General features: G+C 45.1%; 1 protein-coding gene across 4 annotated transcripts in view; it reads right to left on the bottom strand.

Annotated features, from left to right (window-relative positions):
- Positions 1-488: 488 nt before the first annotated feature.
- The window catches only part of PTDSS1 (phosphatidylserine synthase 1), a 66819-nt gene continuing 45283 nt past the window's right edge, over positions 489-22024 (bottom strand). For 3 of the 4 annotated variants that reach the window (XM_008526470.2, XM_070631786.1, XM_008526473.2), the window contains 5 exons: positions 19754-19819; positions 12159-12258; positions 4397-4465; positions 3585-3654; positions 489-1577 (listed from right to left, as the gene is read on the bottom strand). In XM_008526470.2, coding sequence (XP_008524692.1) covers positions 1468-1577; positions 3585-3654; positions 4397-4465; positions 12159-12258; positions 19754-19819 — 415 coding nt within the window. In that variant the 3' untranslated portion in view covers positions 489-1467. Of the gene's footprint in view, positions 1578-3584; positions 3698-4396; positions 4466-12158; positions 12259-19753; positions 19820-22024 lie in introns of all 4 variants that reach the window. The other variant, XR_545919.2, reaches the window with a different exon arrangement.

Genomic DNA, 22024 nt, shown 5'->3' with positions numbered 1-22024 from the left:
CAGAGCACAGGACGTGACCCCGGCTTGCATGATTCATTCAACACCTTCACCCCGGAATTCTTTTGCAGAAAAAGAAAAACATGACACTTCTATGGTTAAAGATTTCCTTAAAGGGGGAAAAGACATGGACATTTCTGTGCTCTGTGAAATGAGGGAACAAAAGGATTGCTTTTAGCAAGTTTACATCTATAAGCCAATTAGCTGGGTACCTGCCACTTGTTAGAGAAAAAAATCCAACTTGGTAGATGTAACCATTAACATAGTAAAGAAAACAATGACTATCTTGTTCATTTCTTATTGATCACTTGGGAGGTCAGGAAACAGGACTATGTGTGGGTAAGCCCTCCAAAATACATTTTTTCTTCTCACTATAAAACACATACACATTCAGATTATCCTAAAGTCACCTGAAAAATACAGTGCTTGCCTAAGAGCAGTGGAAAATACCATAAAGATGCAGAGAAATGACCATTTGATGGAGACAGATCTTTGATGGGCTTTAATGTGAATTGTTTTATTTAAAACAGGGATTCATCAGAGGTGGTGAACTATCAGGTAAATGTTCTAGAGCATGGCACGATGAAAGGTAATACTCACCAGCACCTCACATGGGACTAAAAGACATGTCAGCAACACACCATGGAGGAACCCAAACCAACTATAAAAGGCACCTGGCTGGAGGGAGAGGCCACGGTGGGCACTGCCTCTCGAACAGGCTGACTTGTGTGCACTGTGGATAAGTCTGGACAAATCACATTTGTAATGGAACAAAAATGGTTCTGATCTGAAGCCTAGGATCCTATGCAGGTAGCTAGCCTTTCCTGGGACAGGTTTACCCCCGCCGTATGGTGTAAGGTCCTAAAACGGGATGAGGTTGCTAAATGGTAACACAAAAACTCTCCCCTTTGTTTCTCTAGAAGAGCGGAGAGGCCTCCTCCAGTTCAATTTCAGCAGTGGCATCTGAAGGCTTTTATGCGTCCTAACTTAAAAACAAATAACAACGAAATAAAAGACAGAAAAGTGGCCTAAACTTAAACCAATCACATGGAAAGGCAGAGTCATAAAAATGAGAACTGGTGATCAGTCCACTACTGTATAGTCAATGCCCCTTCTGAATGAAGATGTTTAATCTGCGTCCATACTACACACAAGCACAAAGCTGCTCTTGGCAACTCTGAGTACATAGCTACCTTTTCCTTCGAACACACTGAACTGCTACCAGTGACCGCATGCCAAGTGCTGAAGTTAGAAGAGACCCCAAACTGGCAAAGGACCCCAGGCAATGATCGGCCCGATGAGGCTGGGTCTGTTGGAAACAAGACTTACACTCTCAAATAATGGCCCCAGAGTCCCCACTCCTCTACCTATTTGCATGTGTTTTGACCTCCTAACAGGGAGGTCCAAACGATTCCGTTTCCCTCTCAGTTCTAGGCACTCTCTGGAACATCTTTAATTAACCAGGGTCTTTCATTTCTTTCCAACTCCATTGGTGACTTTTGACTTGGAATGTCGATTCCTTCTTCTGGAAGAATGGCTTTCGTTGTTGCCTGGATGCTTGGGTGGGCTGTCTTCAGAACCTGGCCAAAGGAATCAGAACACATGGTCACTTTGGGCTACGGGGTCCTGGGCTCACTCCTGTGATTTGTGGCTCTCCCTGGCCAGGCTGTCTTAGGCCTGCCTGCAAAGTGCAGGCTCTTCCACTGATCCTTGCACTCCATCTAGTGGCCTTATTCATAAATTAAGGCAAGGCGCAGAAACAGCACTGAGCGAGTACAGCTGGTGCCTGGGTATGCAAGGGGACAGCCCCACAGAGTCTAGGGGGTTCCTGCACAATTTTTACACTCATGCTGTGTAGGGTGGGTCATGGTCCTGGTAACAGGGACTGAAAGTGAGAGTACAAATGAAATCAAAGCATCAAGGAGAAATAATGAAAACTTATACTACACGGGTGCCCATCCTGCCCTTGCAGCCAAAGGATGCCTCACCTAGTTTTTCACAACAGGACCTGTTACGTGTCAGAGTTTCTAATCACTAAATTGGAAAGAATTCTTCGCTTTATAAAATTAAAGATATTATATGCCCTCTCTTGTTTGATCTGGGGGCCACCTTTAGAAATCAGGCCCCTGCTGCTCATGATAGACAGCCCCAGAGCCACACACTTCAGTGTGCCACACGCCCCAAATCTCACATTCTACAGGGACAGCATCATTTATCACACTCTATTATTTGCTTGGGAGCTCAGAGAAAGACTTCCACATCGGTTGCATGCTCAGCACTCAGCAGGCATCAGCCTGGTGGGGGGTGGAGCCAGGGGAGGTGGGGGCGGGGGCATTCCAGGCAGAGGTGTATAGGCCAGGGAGGTCAGCTAAGCTTCCTGGCACTGGGTTGGCTCTCTCCTCAGACTGAGCACGTGGCCAGCTCCTGGCCTAGCAGTCAAGCTAAAAGGTTCTCTGCCCTAGGGCTCAGATCCAGCCCCAAAGGAAATCTTTGAAGACAGCCATTAAAAAAAGTTCTGAGTTTTTGTCTCCATGAAGTGGCATTTGGCTTAGTCCAAGAGACTTTTACCACTCTGAAGATGTTTTTTCTTTTTTCTACTATTCTGTCTACTTTTCATTAAAATATACCTCTACTGCTGCTTGCTTCTTTTAGTCTTTTCAATGGAGAAGTGCGGGGAAGTGCCAAGGACGATCTATAAGGGGATGGATCTGCATAAGGGAGCTCTGGGGAACCGCTCTGCCCTCGTCTATCAGCATTCCAAAACGGGTTGCTGATCAACTCGATTCTGGAGAAGCCATCTCAAAAAGGGTGACTGGCACCAGTAGAGTGTATGCTATGTTTTCCCCAGGGAGGGCTCTGAAAAGCTTGACCCCAAAAGAACTTGGGAGCAACTGTGTCAGTATTGCGTTCCTCTCTAGCCCTCTTTCTCCGAGCAATTCTGTGAGCCTACATTCACAGCCTCCGGCGTTCATAATTCCCTCCCTTCAGTTAAGCCTTCCAAGTCAGCTCATAACAATTAACAAGGAATTACATCCAGTGGAGCCTCCTCAGTGTCATTATTCTACAAGCCCAATTCTTTAAAATAACGAGGTGGCCCCAAATCTTTCCAAAATTCTCCTTGGAGAGAGATCACTGGGAGATTCCTTACTACTACGGAAATCCCACTTATACTGGTCTGCCTCTTAAAGAAACATGATTAAATCGATCCACCTCTTTTGAAAGGCTTCTCCTCCTGGCACACAATTCTTCCCAACCCTCTCCACTCAAGATGAAAGCGAAGAGGAAGAACATTCCCATCAAGGTGCTTGAGACGGTGCAGGCCTCGTTATGTATTCCTGCCTCAGAAATGGCAGCGCTACACAGAGCCTCTTCTTAGGAGGCAAGTTTCTTGGGCAGATCCTGCAAGTACTTTGCATGTTTCATTAATAATTTAACAGACAACATGCAACGAGCAGGTTTGAGACCAACCCTTCAGAGTATACATTTATCAACATTCAGAGGATAAATACTGATTCTAAATCTCCTTACTGGGCCTTGGGAGGGAGAAGACCCAGTAAAGTTTTAAACATTGAGCAAGAAGGAGATACCTTTGGTGCCTTTCCCGTGAGGCCAGGAGATGTCTGGACTGTAGGTGCCGTCTTCACACTCTGAGTAGGTCTAGGGAGAGAGGCAGGCTTAGCGACGGGATTTCAAGTGCTGCCTGGGAGGAAGGGGGGCAGGCAAAAATGGGAGGATGCTCCGTCCCTGCCTCTCTGGGGCTGGGGGTCACCATTAGCAAGTGACAGAACCTCCTCATGCTTATGTTTCTCAGCTGTAAAACCAAAGCTATCTCCCAGGTGATGCAGAATAAATCTTCTAGAAAGTGCCTTTAGTTCCTTAGACTACAGGTATGAATAAAGGACAAAAGGTGTTATTTTTACTTAAAAAAATACTACAGTTGACAAGACTTCTATTGCATTTTAAGCCCCCTCACATCTGTTCTCAACACCAATCCTTGTATCTACTATGAGGTGGGCAGGGCAGGCGCTGTACCGTGAAGCGATAGAGGCCCAGGCTGGGTCACACAGAGGCCTGCCGGAGGTGGAAGGGCTGGGAATAAAACCCAGCCTTCCAAAAACCGGTCCAGGGCTCGCCTCACAATTTTGCTTTTTTTAAACAAAGAATTAAGTTTTAAACCCCTTACAAAAGGAAGATAAAATATGAACCTGTTGAACAGGGCTGTCACAAGCATGGACAGCAACTGACGGAATGAATTCTGAACTGGTTCAGTGTCTAAGGTGGTGAGACCGAAGCCCGGCTCTCACAGGGCCAAATGCTCACGTGACTATGCTCTGGGCTAAAGCTCCAAGCAGGATGTGATTATTTTGAATAAAGACCATCCCTGCCTTTCCTTCAATACCTTTTCTCGGTGACCATAGTGCTCTGCGTACCAAACCATGCCATACAGACACAGGAAGGTGGTGAAAGCCTGGAAGAGAAAAACAAGCATGAAACCATTTTATAAATGAGGTTGCACAAAAAAATTCCATTTCCCAGAACTTCAAGGTTTCAATGGGAATTTATACAAGATGGCTTGATGTGTTTCTGTCATCTCTCCTAGGACGCCAGCTACAAAATGGGTGGACGTGGCAGTGATGGACCCCAGGAGATGAGTTGGGGGAACAATCCCCAAAGCTTCTGACAAGAAGAGCTATGATGAGATCACAGTTCCTACTTGTGACTCCACCAGCAGAGCGCAAGGCCATTTTGGGATGTGGGATAAGGGGGTGCATTTTCTGGACAGCTCTGCAGGTGCTGCTTCAGAGGACACGTAGGACTCTAGCCTGTAGTTCTGATTTTCATGGCCTGTCCTCTCCACCCTGCCCCATCACTGGAGAGAGTTATAAGGTCTCAGTTGGTCAGCTTCTGTGGGGAAGAGGATTTCTGAATGGGAAAGAAGTTTAACTCAGCCTGGGGTCCCAGTAGTGCTGGAGGCATCTGGGACAGACCACCGCTGAGCAGAGGCAGAGCCCAGCAGGACACTGTGCCCCGGTTTGGCACTGCCGTACAGTCCTGGTGGTCCCAAGCTCACCCCATCTTGGTTCTTCTGTCTTCCTTGTTTAAGTACACAGGAAAATAAAGAGAAAATAAAAACACCTTGTAAGCCCCTGAGTGAAATGAGAAGGGCATGGCCCAAGGGGACTCAGCATTCCCCCCAATCCCTAAATTATACTGGAATTTAAGGGAAGAATAGCATCTACAAGAATCCAAAGCCTAAAAATGTGTCAAAAAACTGAAAGTCAGGGTAAAGTTCCTGGCTGCCTAGATGAATACCAAAGGAGAGTGAGAGCGTGTGAGTCAGGAGAGCGAGGACAGATGACTCTTGGCCAGGCCCTTCAGCCAGGCCTCCCCTTCCTGACTGTAAGTGAATCAACCAAACCCAACAAACTGACCGCCTGTTCCACCAGTAGTTCTGCAGAATGCCTTGCTCTAGGAACCGACTGACACTCAACCATCCTTGCTGTCTAGACTCCATCTCTTCCACTGAACTTCCTGTTGGGGACCCAGGTTGGGGATGGCCCAACTGTGGGTACAGTTGTGAAATCATGGTGAAATCTTCTCTTTTTGAGGATCAGAGAGGTGAAGGGCCTTCTCAAAGACAAAAAGCTAATGTGTGGCGAAACTGAAGCGAGAACACAGGTCTCCTAATATCCCTTGACGGGTATCAAGTAAATATTGATTTTATGTCTGTATGTCTTTCTATCTCTGTCCACTTATCTATCCCTGGAGAAAGAAAAGCATCATGGGAAGAGCCAATATCAGCAGCATCCGCTCTGCACGGCCCGCAGTCTGGAGGGTGGAGCAAACACTGCAGGGAAAGCAGGGGCCGTGGTCTCCTCCCCACAGCTTGTAGACTAGCTCTGGCCCAGTTCCTTTAAGTTAACAATATGTACTAAGTGTCTGCTGCATCATCTTAAGTGTCAAAAAAGACAGGAGTCCGAGCGTTCCAGCTGGCCTTCTCCTTCCACACCAGTGAAGTGAACACAGCAGCAGGGTGGAGAGATAACACGACACACAAGAAGACCCACTAGCTCATTTTATACTAAACCCATACACAAACTGGCACACAGATTAGAGATTTAAAGAAAAAGCAGCTCATACCCGCCCATCAAAAAATTAGTCAATAAATGAATATATTAAAATTACTAGAGTACTTGCTCAGATTTCCAACACATACCACCATTAAAGGTACCATTTTCACAGCATGAAAAGAGTGGAAACGACTAGAGGATTTGCAGTGTGTAAGCCTATATGTATGCATTAGGTCCTTTACAGAGAGCAAATCAGGCCATCCTCGGTTTCACACGGAGGACAAGGAGGATGGTTCCACCTCCCCAGACCAATGAGCAGCTGTGCAGGGGGGTGGGGAGGCTGGCCTGAGAAGGGTCACTCCACTAGACCAAGGGAGCAGCGAGGGCGGGGCTGGCCGTCATCGCGAATTCTGAATTCTGTCCACCAGAGGGAAGGCGTGAGGGGTGCCTCTTCTTCCTTCCCCAGCACCCGACTGGGAGAGCAGGCGGGGCAGCTTGGGGCTGCTCACCCACAGACAGCTGGGCCCACAGCTCTGCAGCCCGTGCGCAAACATGGGCAGGTGGTGAGTGACAGGCGCTTATCATCACAATCGCCACACAAAGGGCCGGCATGGTTGCCAAATTTACCACTTCACCTGGGTACAAGAGGCCCATTTTAGACTTGTCCTAGTAGACAAAAGCTTGTAATTTATGGGTTTGCAATTACACCTGTGGAAATCTAGGCACCTACCCACTTAAAATGTCAAGGCCCAGATTTAAAATAGCAATTGTACAGATTTTGTTTAAAGAAAAGAAAGAAAAAAAAGAGAGAAGAAAAATGCGTGGGATGCGAGCCAAGGCTGGACACAAGCAGGGGTGTGGCAGCAATGTGCACAGCTGAGCTCCTTGTTATGGCAATGGGCATTCAAATTTCCCAGGACTGATCACACAACTGCTGCTGGAGGAGCTTAGCAACCGGCATACGAGATCTACGCTTCGCATTAATCTCAAGTTCTGTGTATGTGCTCTTAGCAGGCAAGGGGAATAATTAGGGGTTTTGTTTCTCTGAGTAGTGTGGGAGGCACGGCATAACTTAACCATCTCTTAGTGAAAAATGTTTGCCTCACTCCTGAGTTTGAGATCAATTTTGATCTTTAATAAAGGGCATGAATATGAACAAGCTCCAGGACCTTGTTTCCATCCTTCTTCTTTAACTGGTAAATGAGCAAGGCAGTGGGGACCCTAATCATCCCAACCAAGGGCCTCTTTTGTGGCCAGGTCCCCCTACAATGGTGTTCATCACTAATAACACTAATTGGGGGATCTGCTTGTCTTCAAAGTCCTGTTGTCCTGTGGCTGTTTCTCGGCCTGGCCTCTAAATGTGGTCGCTCCACAGAATTCCACTCTCAGCCAGCTTCTCTTTCCACGCTATGTCCCCAGACAACTCTTACCTAATCCAATGGCTTCAACCGTGCCCTACACACAGATGGCTCCCAATTCTTTCCTCTCCACTGCCGACTGAGTCTTTGCAATGTTACTGCACAGACTAGAATTTTCCATGATACAGAACACCTTCACCTACAAGTTCCAGCAGTTGGTCAAACCCCAATGCCCCAAACCAAATGCATCTCCTTTCAATGGGGTTCTCTGATGTCCCTCAATATCTTATTAGCACCGACAGCCACCCCAGTGGCACAGATAAGCCCTGGAGTCTCCCTCAAGTCCCTTCCCAGCTATCACAATGGGATGGCATCCTGCTGAGTTGAGCCCTTGAACAGCTCTCGATCCAGCCCTTTCTTTGCCACTGCCTTGGGCCTCAGTCATTTCTCACGGAGAACTCTGCGACACCCTCAGTCTGCACCCCACCTCCAATCCCTCTTCCACTCTAGACACTCCCACCCTCCACAGTTTCTCGGTGCGATGTTGTCTACCCACTGAAAAATCTTCTTTGGGTCTCCAACTACAAACACACGCAGTCCTTCCTAGGCAGACATGCTCTATCCTGTCCACCTCTAACTGGCTTTCCTCAAGCTCGCTCCCAAAACAGGTCGCCATCTTCTGAGACACTGGGCCACTGGCACAGCTTCACATCACTGTACGTGCTTGTCTCTCAACCTCCCTGTACTCTGCCTGGTCTCTGTCTCTCGAACTCATTCCTTTATTCTCCATGCATTTGCCTAGGGTTTCCTATGCCTCAGGCACTGTGCTAGAGTCAGTGGGGATAAAAACATAATGAAAACTTATTCTTGTCAGCAAGAAGTGCAATGTTGAGGAGACAGATTTAACACTACAAATTACATTACAGTGGGGTTAGAACTCATAGAAATGTGCACAAAGTGCGACTGGTCCCCTGAGGAGTGAGTTACCTAGTCTGCCCCGCAGGTCAGGCATATTTCATGGAGGGCATGAATTTAAGTTTGGTCTTGGCATAAGATTCACTAGGAGAGAGAGGGCAGGGAAGGGCATTCAGACCAGGCAAAGGAAGCCCCATGGGCGCAGGCAACAGAAGTCTGGAAGGGTGATTAGTCGAGGTAACTAAGAGTAGTTTGCACAACCCTAGTATAGAGCACACATGGGTGGGTTTGATGACTGGTCCAGATGATAACAGTCCTAAACACACGAGCAAGATTTCATATTTCAGCCGGTAGGTTTTGTAGAGGGATCCTTCTTCCTTCTTGATGTTTCTTTCTACACACAGGGAGCTTTCCTGGTATAACTCTCCCGCTTCTCTTCACCCCTCACTCACTCTGCCTTAACTGACGAATCCGAGATAAGGAGGCTGGCACTTCCTGTCTTTTCCCTCGGTGCTAGGCCAACAGCACAATGTGGGGAGGCCTGCTTCTGGGGGCTGGAGAGCAAGCATGTCTAATTCTGGGGTTCACTATTCAGAAGCCCTTTTTGCCACGCATCTAAAGCTGCTATTTAAAAATGTGGATTCTCAGTAATAAAGATGCTATTCTGATCTCCACATGCTTCCTCTCCCTGCCTCTCTCTTAATTATTCTGAACTTGGGTGGGGAAAAATGTTGTGCTACTGGGCACTCTCAAGCCCCCAACAATAGGGAATGATTCTCAGCAGGAGAAAGAGATTCAGATCTGACTTCTGGAAGATCACTTTGGCAGCAGTGTAGAGAATGGATCTTAAGGGCAGACTGGAGAGAAAATGGGCGTCTAGACAGCTGCAGAGGCAGTGGGAATGGAAAGGGGGGATGGAGTTGGGCTATGTGGTTGAATGAATCGAATCCAATGACCTGCTGATTTGAAGAGTGACAGAGGGGAGGAAGCACCCTCCTAGGTTTTTAGCTGGGGCACCTGAGGGATGGGAGAGCTGTTCACTGTGATCCTTTAAAATCCTGCTCACATGTCACCTCTAGGGAGCCTTCACCCCAGCTCGCCTGGTCTCTCTCAAGTGCTCCTTTAGCTCTATGCACACACATCTTTTGTACGATGGCTCACATATTAACATAAGTAGTCTGCATTTGAAATTCCCATGTGGACTTAGAGATCCTCAGAGGGGGACACCCTTGGAGGGGGAGCAGGAACACTTTAGCCAGACTATTTGGGTTTGAACCCTGGCTCTGCAACTTACTGTGTGTATGAACTTGGGCAAGTTAGTGAACCTCTCTGTGCCTTTATTTTTTTTATCCATAAAAAAGGTATAATAAAGTACCTCCCTTCAAAGTGTAAAGATGAAATATGTGATTCATGAGACGTGTTTAGAACAGTGTCTGGCACATGGTAAGCATTAATAAATTTTATCACTGTCTATCCGTGTGGGTCCAGCATCAGGCACAGCTCTGATGAGCACTCGGCAAATGTTTTGTGAATGAATGAACGACTTAAAGAGACCATGCTAAGTGAAGGAGAGCTTGATGGGAGCCCAAGAAATGGTTCATAACCTTAATAAAGTTAACCACACAGACACTGAGGCAAATGAAAAATCCCCAACATTAGGCGGCATGTGCTAAGTACCAAATCAATAAAACAGAGAGAAAGTCTCTAAAACTTAAAGAGAGACTGGAGGGGTCCTTGCAAGTTTGGGTGACCAGAGAGGGCTTCTTGGACGCAGCCTTAGGAAGACCTTTCTGGCCGCGGATGCCCGGGGGAAGCTGTGCACAGTGTGCTGGGAGGCCTGCGGGGGGCTGTCGTGAGAAGGGCATCTGCCCTGGTCCCCGGAGTCCCACCTGCCTCCAGCTCTCTGTGGTCCATGGCTCCTGGTACCAGGTGAGGGCAGCACCCACCTCTGCCCAGCACAGTAGTCACGCTACAATTCACAGACCTACGGCACACAAGCCAGAGAGAAATCTGAGAAGCACAGGTGAAAATCTCCAGGCGCATCTGATACACCCCCTTAACCAATCCTTACATCTTATCTCACTGGGACCGAAAAAATACATTCCAGCATTAAGTCTGGAGTTTAAGTACAAAGGAGATCATTAGTCCCTTCTATTGTTCAAGATGAAACAGGACAGAAGAGGCTCAAGGTGCCCTGGCATGGTTAGGAATTCTAACAAGTGACCCTAAAAATAGACACTGTGAAAGGCAATAAGAAACACTTAAAAAATACAAAGTTTAGTCTTGCCAAAAGAAAAAAAATATTAGACCTGAATCTGATTAAGCCTTTAGATCCAGATACCAATTTACAGAAAATACAGAAGACAGAGAGAGCTGCTAAATCCCAGCACAGGGTGAGATCAGCAAAACACAGACTGTGGGGACATCTATGTGACAGAAGAGCTGGTTTCTCCAACAGATAAATCACAAAGGAGAGAGCGCGGGGGATGAGGGAAAACCAGAGAATAAAAGAGACTTAAAAGGCAAGCCAACAAGAGCAATAGTGCACGTTGAGTCAAAGAAACGGCTAAAAAGTCTAAAACTTAAGAAAGTATTAGTAAGTTCAACATTGATTAGATACTTGATGGTCTTAAGGAATTATTGTTCAATCTTTTTCAGATGTGATAATGGTACAGTGGTTGCATTAAATAAAAAAGCATTCTTGGGGCTGGCCCCGTGGCCGAGTGGTTAAGTTCGCGTGCTCCGCTGCAGGCGGCCCAGTGTTTCGTTGGTTCGAATCCTGGGCGCGGACATGGCACTGCTCGTCAGACCACGCTGAGGCAGCATCCCACATGCCACAACCAGAAGGACCCACAACGAAGAATAGACAACTATGTACTGGGGGGCTTTGGGGAGAAAAAGGAAAAAATAAAATCTTTAAAAAAAAAAAAAAAAAAGCATTCTTATCTTCTTTTACAGATACATCCTGAAATATTAAAGGTGGCTGCTTCAAAATAATTCAAGGTGGAGACAGTGAGTAGGGAATATAGAGAAAGAAGACTGGCTGTGAGTTGATAATTGTTGACACTGGATAATGAGTACATGAGGGGTCATCTATTCCATTTACCTCCAAATATGTCCAAAATTTTCTGTAATTATAAAGAAAGCTCAAGTTAATTTTGTGGACTCAAGCTTAAATGTAAAAGAAAACTTTTCTCCAAAGGAATAATACAATTAAATCAAGAAGGGCCTTCACAGAATGTTCAAGCTGGGTAAGATCTTACTTCATTTCAAAGATGAGGGAAAAGTCCCAGGACCATGCAGCTGGAGGCTCCGGGCTCTTCCCTTCAGAGAGGAAGCTCGTCCTACACATGCTGGCTCTGTAGAGCCAGCCCTCAGGGCAGAAACTGCATGTTCTGATTACTTTCAAAAACATCTTATTTGGCCTATAAACTATGGTCCGTCATTTTGTACATAATTCCATGTACAGTAATTTGTATGTTACAGGGCACTGTAATTGTCCTTGTCCCTTCATGGCAGGCTTGAAATTTTTGGCACATGTGGACCAATTCCCATAAGTGAAATAAACGCACGCATGGTGCACCTGCTGAGGTCATTTGACCAGAATGTGCCAAGGTGACCCACTTTGTAAGCCGTGTGGTCCTATGTGTTTATTCTTGAACTTCGGACAGGTGGCCAAGCTCTGGCTATTACAAGTAGAACATCCTGTCTATGAATTCTAATGAATCTTTGGGCACAAGAGAGTTTTTTTTTTTTTTTCTTAAGAGACACCATGGGAGTTTAGCTAAAATTTTCGGGTAATAAAGTAATGACTTACCACACAAAGAAGCCAAAGCACGACATAGAGTATTTGGGTCTTAGAGAAGAGATCTTGTCCAAATTTTATGCAAACAATAGCTTCCAGGAAACCAATGACCCTAGTTAGACAGAACAAGAGGTTAAATACTAATTCATCTTTTCAGAGCATAAATTACCAGAAATACGCATTATTCCACCAAAAAGTTCAACTGGTCATAAGATTTCTGCCCCAAACACTGGCAGCAGGTCCCACACCAAATGACATTGTTCTAGCCTACTGCATTTCTTCAGAAATAATATATATACTTTTTAGATTTAACAGAAAGTTAATTTTATTGTTACTCCTCTTTTCTTTTTTTTGAGACTTTATTTTTTTAGGTAGTTTTAGGTTCACAGTAAAATCGAGGGGAAGGTACAGGGTTCCCATATACCCCTCTGCTGTCACCCATGCACAGCCTCCCCGGTTATCAACACCCCCACCAGAGTGATACATTTGTTACAACTGATGAACCTACATTGACACATCATTGTCAAAGTCCATAGTTTACATTAGGCTTCCCTCTTGGTGATGTACATTCTGTGGGTTTGGACAAATGCATAATGACACGTATCCACCATTACAGAATCATACAGAGTAGTTTCACTGCCCTAAAAATCCTCTGTGCTCTGCCCATTCATCCTTCTACCCATCCCCAGAAATAATAAAATATTTCTTACTTCTTCCTTCCTCCCAGACCAAAAATCTCAACTCATACATTTTAATTGCTGGAGGCACCTGGTATCACCTAACTGAGAGCCTGTTACCACCGGGGTGGACAGTCACCACCTCTGTTGGAACCCTCTCAGGGACAGGGAACCTATGACCTTTGGAGGCAGCTTATTCTGGAGTTCAATCTCTTTAGCTATTGGGAAGTTTGTCCCTTTCTCAGGCTGGTGGCTGCCTCCTTCTACCCACGGGTCCTAACTGCGCCCTCTGCAGTCCTACAGGGTGACTTGAAGCCTTCCAAGTGAGTCCCGAAGGCAGCAATCAATTCCCTCCCGGCCATCTAAGAATTTCCAGATTTAATATTCCCCGTCTTTGCTGACTATATAAACCCTTTATTCTTTCTTGATCTGTAAGCAATTTTGCTAAATACAAAATGTTAAAAAAAACCTGTTTTTTACTCTTTAATTAAAACATCAAAGAAAAAAAGCGACTCCTGTATTCTAAATCTTCATTTATGAATATAATAATCAGACCTTTACTAAGGTTCAGAGCTTGAAAGTAAGAGTGGATGAGGTGAAGGTGACATGGCTGGTCATGTGACCCCAAAGACTGCCTAAGAAAACCAATTTCAGACAACTCCACTTCAGGTGTTCCTTGCTTGAGATGGAATCTGGACAATCAGGGATTGGTGTAGTTGCACAGGTATTCTCTAAAAAGGGGAGAAGGGGTTCAGAAGGCCCTGGGTCCTCCTACCCACTGGCAGACACAAAGGTCACTGCCATCATCAAATGTATGGATGGCTCTAAACAACTGAACGCATGGAATCAGAACCACTTCAGCAAAGTAGAAAATCTCCTTAATGGATCTTAGAGAGTTTGGAGCTGTCTTTCCCCCTAGCCCCAACCAAACAAGGTGTAGGGGTGGTTGGCTTGAATCTTTAAAGACCACCCCCACCCCAAGACACAGTATGGTAGGTGCGAGAAAGCATCATTTTAGTTGAGATACGCAGGACGCTTTTAAGTGTAGGGCTGAGTGTCACTGTCATCCTGAAGTCTAGACTGTGGGCTGATGCTAGACGGTAGCTAACTTTGGTCACTTCCAGGCTGCACAGTGAGGGGAAGGGTGCCTGGATGTGCACAGAAAAAAGATATTTAACCTTTGTCTGGGACTTCTTGAGGAACTACAACGGAAAGTGTTAAGCCCAGGAAACAAGTATGCCGACTTTCCCTTATGCCAGACAGAACACTTGGTGTTTATTACAAGACATTTCTGTATATTCAACTCAGCTGAGTCACCTTTCAAAAGCATGGTGACCAGCAGACGAGAACTGTCTTTTTCAAACTTTTGTGGTCTGAGACCCTTGGCAAGAAACACACACACACACACACACACACACACACACACAACTCAAACAAAAGTTTCACAAAACAATTTGTGCCTTTACTTTGACATTTTTCTATCCTGTTTCATTTTAAGAAAATGCTGGTCAGATCCACTCAATTGACTTCATAACTGCCTGAAGTTTGTTCTAAAGACAAGAGCTTTCCAGTCAGCAACTTTAGGGTATGATTCTTTCCCACGTGCTGATGAACTTAGCTAAGCCGTTGTCCATGCATGTGGCCTTCTCAAAAAAAGGGGATCTTTGAGTAACGATTAGGGGAAGGGGGAAGTTCGGGAAAGGGGGAGAGTTGAGTCACAGAGTAACATGAGTCTGGAGGGCCACCCTAGGGCTTGGCTTTTAGTCTGAGGGAGATGGAAGCCCCTGGAGGGTTTGGAGCAAAGGGTTTCACATTTAACATGATCATCTGGTGGCTGAAGGCTGAACCAAGAATGATGTATGGAGGCAAGAGCAGAAGCAGGGAGGTTTCTAATGCAGGGAGAGGACCAGGGGAGTAGCTGTGGAGATGTGAGAAGTGGTGGGAACTGGGAGACAGTAAATCCAACAATCATGTGGACCCTTTACCACCAGCCATTGCCTCCACCATGATCCCCGGGCCCCTAAGCTGAGGGAGTCCTAATAATAACATCCTTCTGCAAGGTTAACATTACTTTTCAACAAGACTCAAATGGCTGCCAGTTTAGTACTGAGGACAAGGCTTGGGCACAGTGGGAGCCCATTTTATTAAGCCTGTCAGCTGAGACGGCACAACCTCCTCACCACCGGGGGGGCCTCCCTCTGCAACAGCTCCCTGAACTCAGGGCAAATTTAAATCTCTCTGATCTTCACCAGGCTGGGTTAGGTGGCCAAAGTGTGGTTTGACGAAATTCAGCCGGGGCTCCTACTCCCTTTGATGCCTATGGCCATCCTCATCTTGAAGTAGCAAAGTTAGAAGGCAAATAAACATTTCAGCTCCCTGAAGTGATTCTGCCTGGGACGAGGCCTGCTCTTTCCAGACAGGGGTAGAAATAAAGATGATGTTAATGTAGAGGCCAGGGTAAGGAGTTCCTCAGTGAATGGAACAAGAATGTAAGCAGGGTTGTTATAGAAACGTGGGGACGTAAGCTTTGGGCTCAGTGTGTGTAAGCTGGGGGTACAAGCCCACCCTGAGAAGCAGAGGAAGTTTTCAGTTTGCCAACAACACCTGCTCGTGGATTCCAAGGATGCCACAGGCTGCCTGCATCCCACAGATACTACCCCATAGCTGCAAAAGAATGCACTACTGCATAAGAATGCACTACTACAAAAGAACGTGCCACTGAACACTACTGCACTACTGCACATGAGCACACTACTGCACAAGAATGCACTACTACATAAGAATGCACTACTACACAAGAATGTGCCACTGAACACAAATACACTACTGCACAAGAATGCACCACTGAGCACCACTGAACACGAATGCACTACTGCACAAGAATGCACTACTGAACACAAACGTGCTACTGCACAAGAATGCTCAGGGGTGGTGAGCCACTCTTCAGCCAGTCAAGAGCTGATCCTCCAACAGTGGAAACCAGACCTGTATAATGTGACACAACTATTAGACAGTCACATGGGTAGCCAGGAAGTGTTCTGGAGGTTCAGGAGTGAGGTTTCAGTTCTGATTAGCGTGAGCAAAGGCACCTTTTTGGAGGAAGTGATAGCTGAGCTGGGCCTTACCAGATAGAAAAAAACATCAACTATGCTCCATGGAACTCTCTGACTTCCCAAGAACCCCAGGGACAGGGTAGGGAGGTGAGAAGAGGGACAAAGGGGTCCAGCGTGGCACACTCAGAACAGTTCTGCTCACTTGTTTTGCTGTATATTAGGGTTTGGGGTAAGATGTCACTTGAGGAAAGGGATTCAGCTGCTAAAAAAAGTTTCCTAACTCCTGCCAGAGGTTGTGAGCAAGGGAGCAAGGAGTGGCAGAGAGTAAAGGATGAACAATGCTGAGGAGGACAGGATGAAGGGTAGGATTCTGGAAAAGGGAAACAGGCTTGTGAAGCTACCCTAGTAGTGTGAGCACTGAGGGCCTGAAACAGAAACGTGTGAGGACCAGGAGGGAAGGTGAGGATGGACGAGAGAGGCTGTGGTCAGAGGTCAATAGGAAGATGGTGGTGACCTGGTAGTGCTGGGAATGGTCAAAGAGTCAGATGAGACCTTCCAAAGCTGTCAGTTACCCTCAGCACACTCCCTCCTTCTGGAAGGACCTTTGCTTCACAGCTGTGTCCATCCTTAAAAAAAAAATGCCTGGAAGAACAATGCCACAATGATAAGAAGTTGTGGAGGGGAGAGGGGAATAGAACAGGAAGCCAGCACAAGAAACTGAGGAGAAACAGAAAAGTAGGAGGAAGACCAGGACAGCTGTTGTAGAAGGAAGAGAACAGTTTGAACACAGCAGATACCATGGAAAAGATAGGAGAGATACGGATGGAGTAAAGACCTACTGATTTGGAACTGACCTTGGAGAGAACAATTTAGCAGAGCAGTAGAGGTGGGAGCTTATTGTAATGGGAGCACTAGCAGGGTTGGGATAACCTGCATCAAGGAAACCAGTGGAACGAGGGGTGGTGCTGACAAGCCAGGCGGGATCCAGTCCTGGGCACAGTCGACTCTTACCCAACCCCTGAAGGATCAATCCAAGAACTTTCGGGAAGAGGGAAAGTAACTGCTCATTCCCTTTACAGTCAAAGCTTAAATGCCTTCCTTCCACAGCCAGGTGATCAAATATCTTTTCTTTATAAACCAGGCTAATTCTCTCTTGTTGAGGCACAGAGCTCAATTATCATGAGGGTGGAGTGGGGAGAAAGACGAAGATAAAGATGATACAAAACACACTCCTGGGGAATTCTTCCTCTTGATCTGTCCCTAATGCTCCCACAGAGCTGAAGTAACGTAATGTGACTTTCTAAATAGAGAAGCGAACTTTTTTTACACTACTGCTTTCTCCCCGGTGGGGTTCCCATTCCCTAGCTAGATGGAGTCCTCTCTCTCTGCTGGGCGCAGTACGTTTAAGTTTAAAAGGCCTAAAAGCTCAGATCTGTGGTACAACTGTGGGAGACCACTGTCAGTCCGTGTTCAGTTACATCAGCGAGTAATTAATACAAACGTTTTGAGGGTACAACATTTACAGAAGAGAACAGTGCCCTCTTCAGGAGAAAGAGATGTGGAATAGTGGGAAAGAAGGCTCAGGAGGTCCTGTTTGACCTTTCCCCTCCATGGTCCCACTTTGCCAAAGGCTAAAGTCAAATGTCACTACATGGGGCACCTACTCTGTTCCCTCACATCTCCACACTTGGCTAAAGCCAGAAATCATTCTGAAATTAGTGAAAAAAAAGCTATAAAGCAGCTACCAGTTGGTAGTGGAAAATCAGACATTTAAGCATTTGCTGTTTTGATAGGAGATGGAAAACAAGCCAAAATGAGGGCAAGAAGGAGGCAGTGGGAGAGATGAGGCAGAAGAAGGGAGGTGGCGGCCTTGGAGGGGCCAACACTGAGAGGGAAGAGACGAGAGGCTCCGGCCTCCTGCTTCCCCTCCACCGCCGACAGGAGGTGGCTCTGGCCAGCACTCATGCACCCAGGCAGTCCGCATGTGTGACTTCTAAAGAGGGGTCTATTACTTTTCAGCATGGCCCACTAGTTCTTAAGAGTCATTAATCTTGACATGACCATCCCAGGAGTTCTCAATTTTCAATAAAGTCTCTCCTCTGCATTTTTACTTTATCACTTTTCAATAAGGTGTCACTTTCTGTAGCAGTGTTTTCTACCACTCTCTGGCCTTGTTTATCTTGGCCATTTCTCCCACCATGGAGATTACAGTTTTTGGCTGCCTGATTAGAAAGAAACTTTGCTGTACCACTTCCTCTTTCCAGTCCGCATCTCCTTTTCCTCAGAGGTAAATAGATACAGTTCTGTGGAAAACACATCCACCCACAGTAGAATAGGACCTTGCCAAGGACTTTTGAATGTGAAGAGAAAAATGCACGTGGAGAGAAAATGTAAGCGGCAGAGGAGAGCTCAGGTGCAGCAAGATCGATCGCCTCCTGCCTGGACAGCCTTATCCCCTCCTTCCTATGACTCAGCAATTCAGCCTTCACCCAGCCGTTGCTCAGTGTATTAGAAATCTGCTAGATGTGTACATTCTCTTTGCTGCCAGATCATTAAATAATGCAAATCTAACCCATCTTATCACCCCTTAAACTGAAATCACTTTGGGTAGGAAAATCAACTTATATCACAGAAGGTATGAGAAATACTGATAACAGCCCTTTGTATTCTAAGGGGGGAAGCTGCCTAAATCTAACCTGAGTAACTCCTCAGAATGTGGAATGAGAGCTGGACACACACACCACACAAAGAAAAACGTTTGGAAGCAATGACATTGTAATGTTAATAGCAATTATCTCTGAATGGTTGACTTCTTTGGATGATCTTTAGTTTCTTCTTTTCTGAATTGTTTATTGATATGCATGTATTCCTTTTTTTTTTTTTGAGGAAGATTAGCCCTGAGCTAACATTTGTGCCAATCTTCCTCCACTTTATATGTGGGTTGCTGCCACAGCATGGCTGACAAGTGGTGTAGGTCTGTGCCTGGGATCCAAACCCACAAACACGGGCTATTGAAGCAGAGGGTGCCAAACTTAACCACTATGTCACAGGGCTGGTCCCTGTATTCCTTTTTAATTGGAAAAAAGTTATTCTGTTAAAAAATCCGTTGGAAGCAGTAATTTCTTCCCTACAATGGGTTTTTGTCAAATTTTCTTTATGCTGACCCACTCAGTTTAGAACCTAATTTTAGAACCTAACTTGAATCTAAGCTATCTCAGAGACTGAACTTTATGGACAGATTGGCTGGACATCTCTGGAACTTCAGTTGCTAAATAGGATGGTAAATTGTTGATGTTTAAGCAGAAGAACCACTTACCTGAGATACTGAAGATGATCTCACATTTAACACTTGGGATTAAACTAGATAACCTATGGTCTCTTTCAAATCATTTACATAACAGTAAATTCAGATATAGCATGTTATCTGTAACAAGGTAATAAATCGTGACCATGTGTTTACTATTCCAAAGAGAACAATAAAATTATACCTTGGTATACAACAAGCAGCCGTTTTGATGTGAAAGTCACATGAAGCATGGGCAAGCCTTTCACAAGATGTCCCAAATTTGTCATTGAATTCAGAGGGAATTTGAACAATCCATTTTCTATCTAATTTATTCCATAAAAGAAGGTGTCTGAGTTCTATGCAGGAAATATCTTTTGATTTACTAATTTTTTAAAAAAGTAGTTTGTATACCCTCTTTCCACAGTTTGCCAATTACTATTCTAAACTTAAATCAGAAAAGAAAATGTTAAAAATGAAAGACATATAAAAAAAACAGCAGGCCTTCAAAGAAAAATTACTGAAAGGCATTTAGAAGAGAATCAAGAAATAATCAAAGAAATTTAGAGGCTTCCACAATGATTGATTACTCACCCAAACACCCAGCATTGTGTTCCCACACGTTTGCACTGTGTGTCAGTGAGGTAAGCATAGTATTGTCTGAAAGAACAAAAGTAGAATTCATTGAGAGCTTCTGGAAGACCAACAAGTCAATACAGAATTAAATCACTGTTACCGAGTGAATATAAAAAGTGTCCCGCCTTGTTCCACATATTCGAGCTGACCTGTCTAGTTCTCCTCAAGGGAACAGGAAGCCAGTGCCTGTTGAAACATTCCTAACAGAGGTTAAGAGTTCGGGCTGCACTGGAGGGAGGGGAGCACGGTTTAAAGAAGGAGATTATTGGCAAAAGTGGTTTTGATTCAGGGCCAGACTCCCAAAGCCTTGAGCCAAAGCAACCCCAGGTGGATGCTTCAGTTGCTCTGCATGGAAGTGATTTCTGAGGGTCACCTACACTGTCATTAACTGTCTCCTCTGGCACTCTCCAGGACAAAGGTTGCTGATTGTAACCAGGCAAGAAATAGACACATTTTTGGCTCTGAGAAATTGGAATGGGTCCCCGGCTGCAACTCACTGTCACTGAATGCCAGTGGCTTTGAATGCTACTGACAAGATCAGAAAAAAGAGGCAATGACATGGAGTTGAAAGGCTGAGAGCAGTATCATCCAATAGAAATACGAGCCGCAAATGCAATTTTAAACTTTCCAGTAGCACGTTAAAAAAGTAAAAAGGAACAGATGATATTCATTTTAATAATATGTTATTCAACCCAGTATATCGAAAACATTATAAAGAAGTATTTCATGTTGTCTTTGTACTAAGTCTTTTAAATCTGCTATGTATTTTACATGTACAGCACATGTCAATGTAGGCTAGCCACATTTTCAGGGCTCAATGGCCACACGTGGTGAGTGGCTGCCAGAAGACAGCGTACGCTCAGCCTCTCATAACTACCACTGAAACTCAACACATTCATTCAGAAGTAGCACGTGAACCAGGAACTCATCATCTTTTTGGGGGGCGGTCACAGACTCCTCTGAGGATATGATGAAAGCTATGATAAAGGCATGTAAAAAGGCACACCTGGGGCCAGCCTCATGGCCAAGTGGTTAAGTTTGTGCGCTCTGCTTTGGCAGCCCAGGGTCTCACTGGTTTGAATCCTGGGTGTGGACATGGCACTGCTTGTCAAGCCATGCTGAGGCGGCATCCCACATGCCACAGCTAGAAGGACCCACAACTAAAAAATACACAACTGTGTACCGGGGGGCTTTGGGAGAAAAAGGAAAAAAATAAAATCTTAAAAAAAAAAAAGAATCATGTAGAAATCCACAGGGTTTGGCAAGAATTTTAAGGAGCTCTCAAAAAGTCAAAACACTGGATTGTGAGTCTCCAGTTTCTGTTTTGAAATGTTTAACAATATTGAAGTTTCATGATAAATCAGATGTGACTTACTATTGTTTTATAAGAAATTTCTTTCCTCACTTACTGACTTTGTTGATTACTCCTAATTTTATGGAGAAACTGCTGCTAATCTTTCTTGAAAATAATTGTGAGCCTCAAATTAAATCAAATTATATATAGGAGAGGGAGGCTCCAATCCACCAAGGAGAAACAGCATTTATGAGATAACCACTTCAATAGATACTGGTCTATAAAGTGGCAAAGGGCTATCCACTTACCAACTGATACTTTCCTGTTTGGTTTCTAATAAAAACAAGAGATGGAATTTTGGGCCTTAACCCCACAGGATTCAGCTATATCTTATTTGGTTTGTTCAGTTCAGGATCTGGGGAGATATATTTTTTCTTTTCTTTTTTTAATAATGAATGAGGACAAAGAAAAAAAAGGTGCTGGCTGGAATGGAAGGTCTGTTTGACCAAGGAGAACACCCATTCTTAGCAAGTGAGGCCCGCTGCTTGTGTGGTTCACAAGCACATTAAAAATGATGAATTAAGTTATCCTATAGCTTCTGAAAAACTAACCCTTTTACTTGCTTAGTTTACATTTGTATCAACTGTGCAGAGATTTTTGGTGTTGCACTGATCAAGGCCAGTTCTCAGCATTAGCTACTAACCCAAACGCCATTTCTAAACAGGAACAAGGAAACAAATGAAAATGCTTTGCTGTGAGGTTCACTAGACTGTGAGAGACAGTCTCTGAGTAAGGCCCCACCTCCAGGGCCCTCCGTGAGTCCAGGGGAACAATGGCATGAATGTCCAAGCTCACCTCAGCTGTCTTGGAAGACTACAGGAAGGACTTTTTAAAAGGAAATTAACTTACTTGGCTTTAAAAGAGCTAATAAAATC

Source organism: Equus przewalskii, chromosome 8 (assembly GCF_037783145.1).
Source record: "Equus przewalskii isolate Varuska chromosome 8, EquPr2, whole genome shotgun sequence".
Lineage (NCBI taxonomy): Eukaryota > Metazoa > Chordata > Mammalia > Perissodactyla > Equidae > Equus > Equus przewalskii.
Note: the sequence above shows the minus strand (reverse complement) of the source record. Positions and strands in the feature narration are given on the sequence as shown.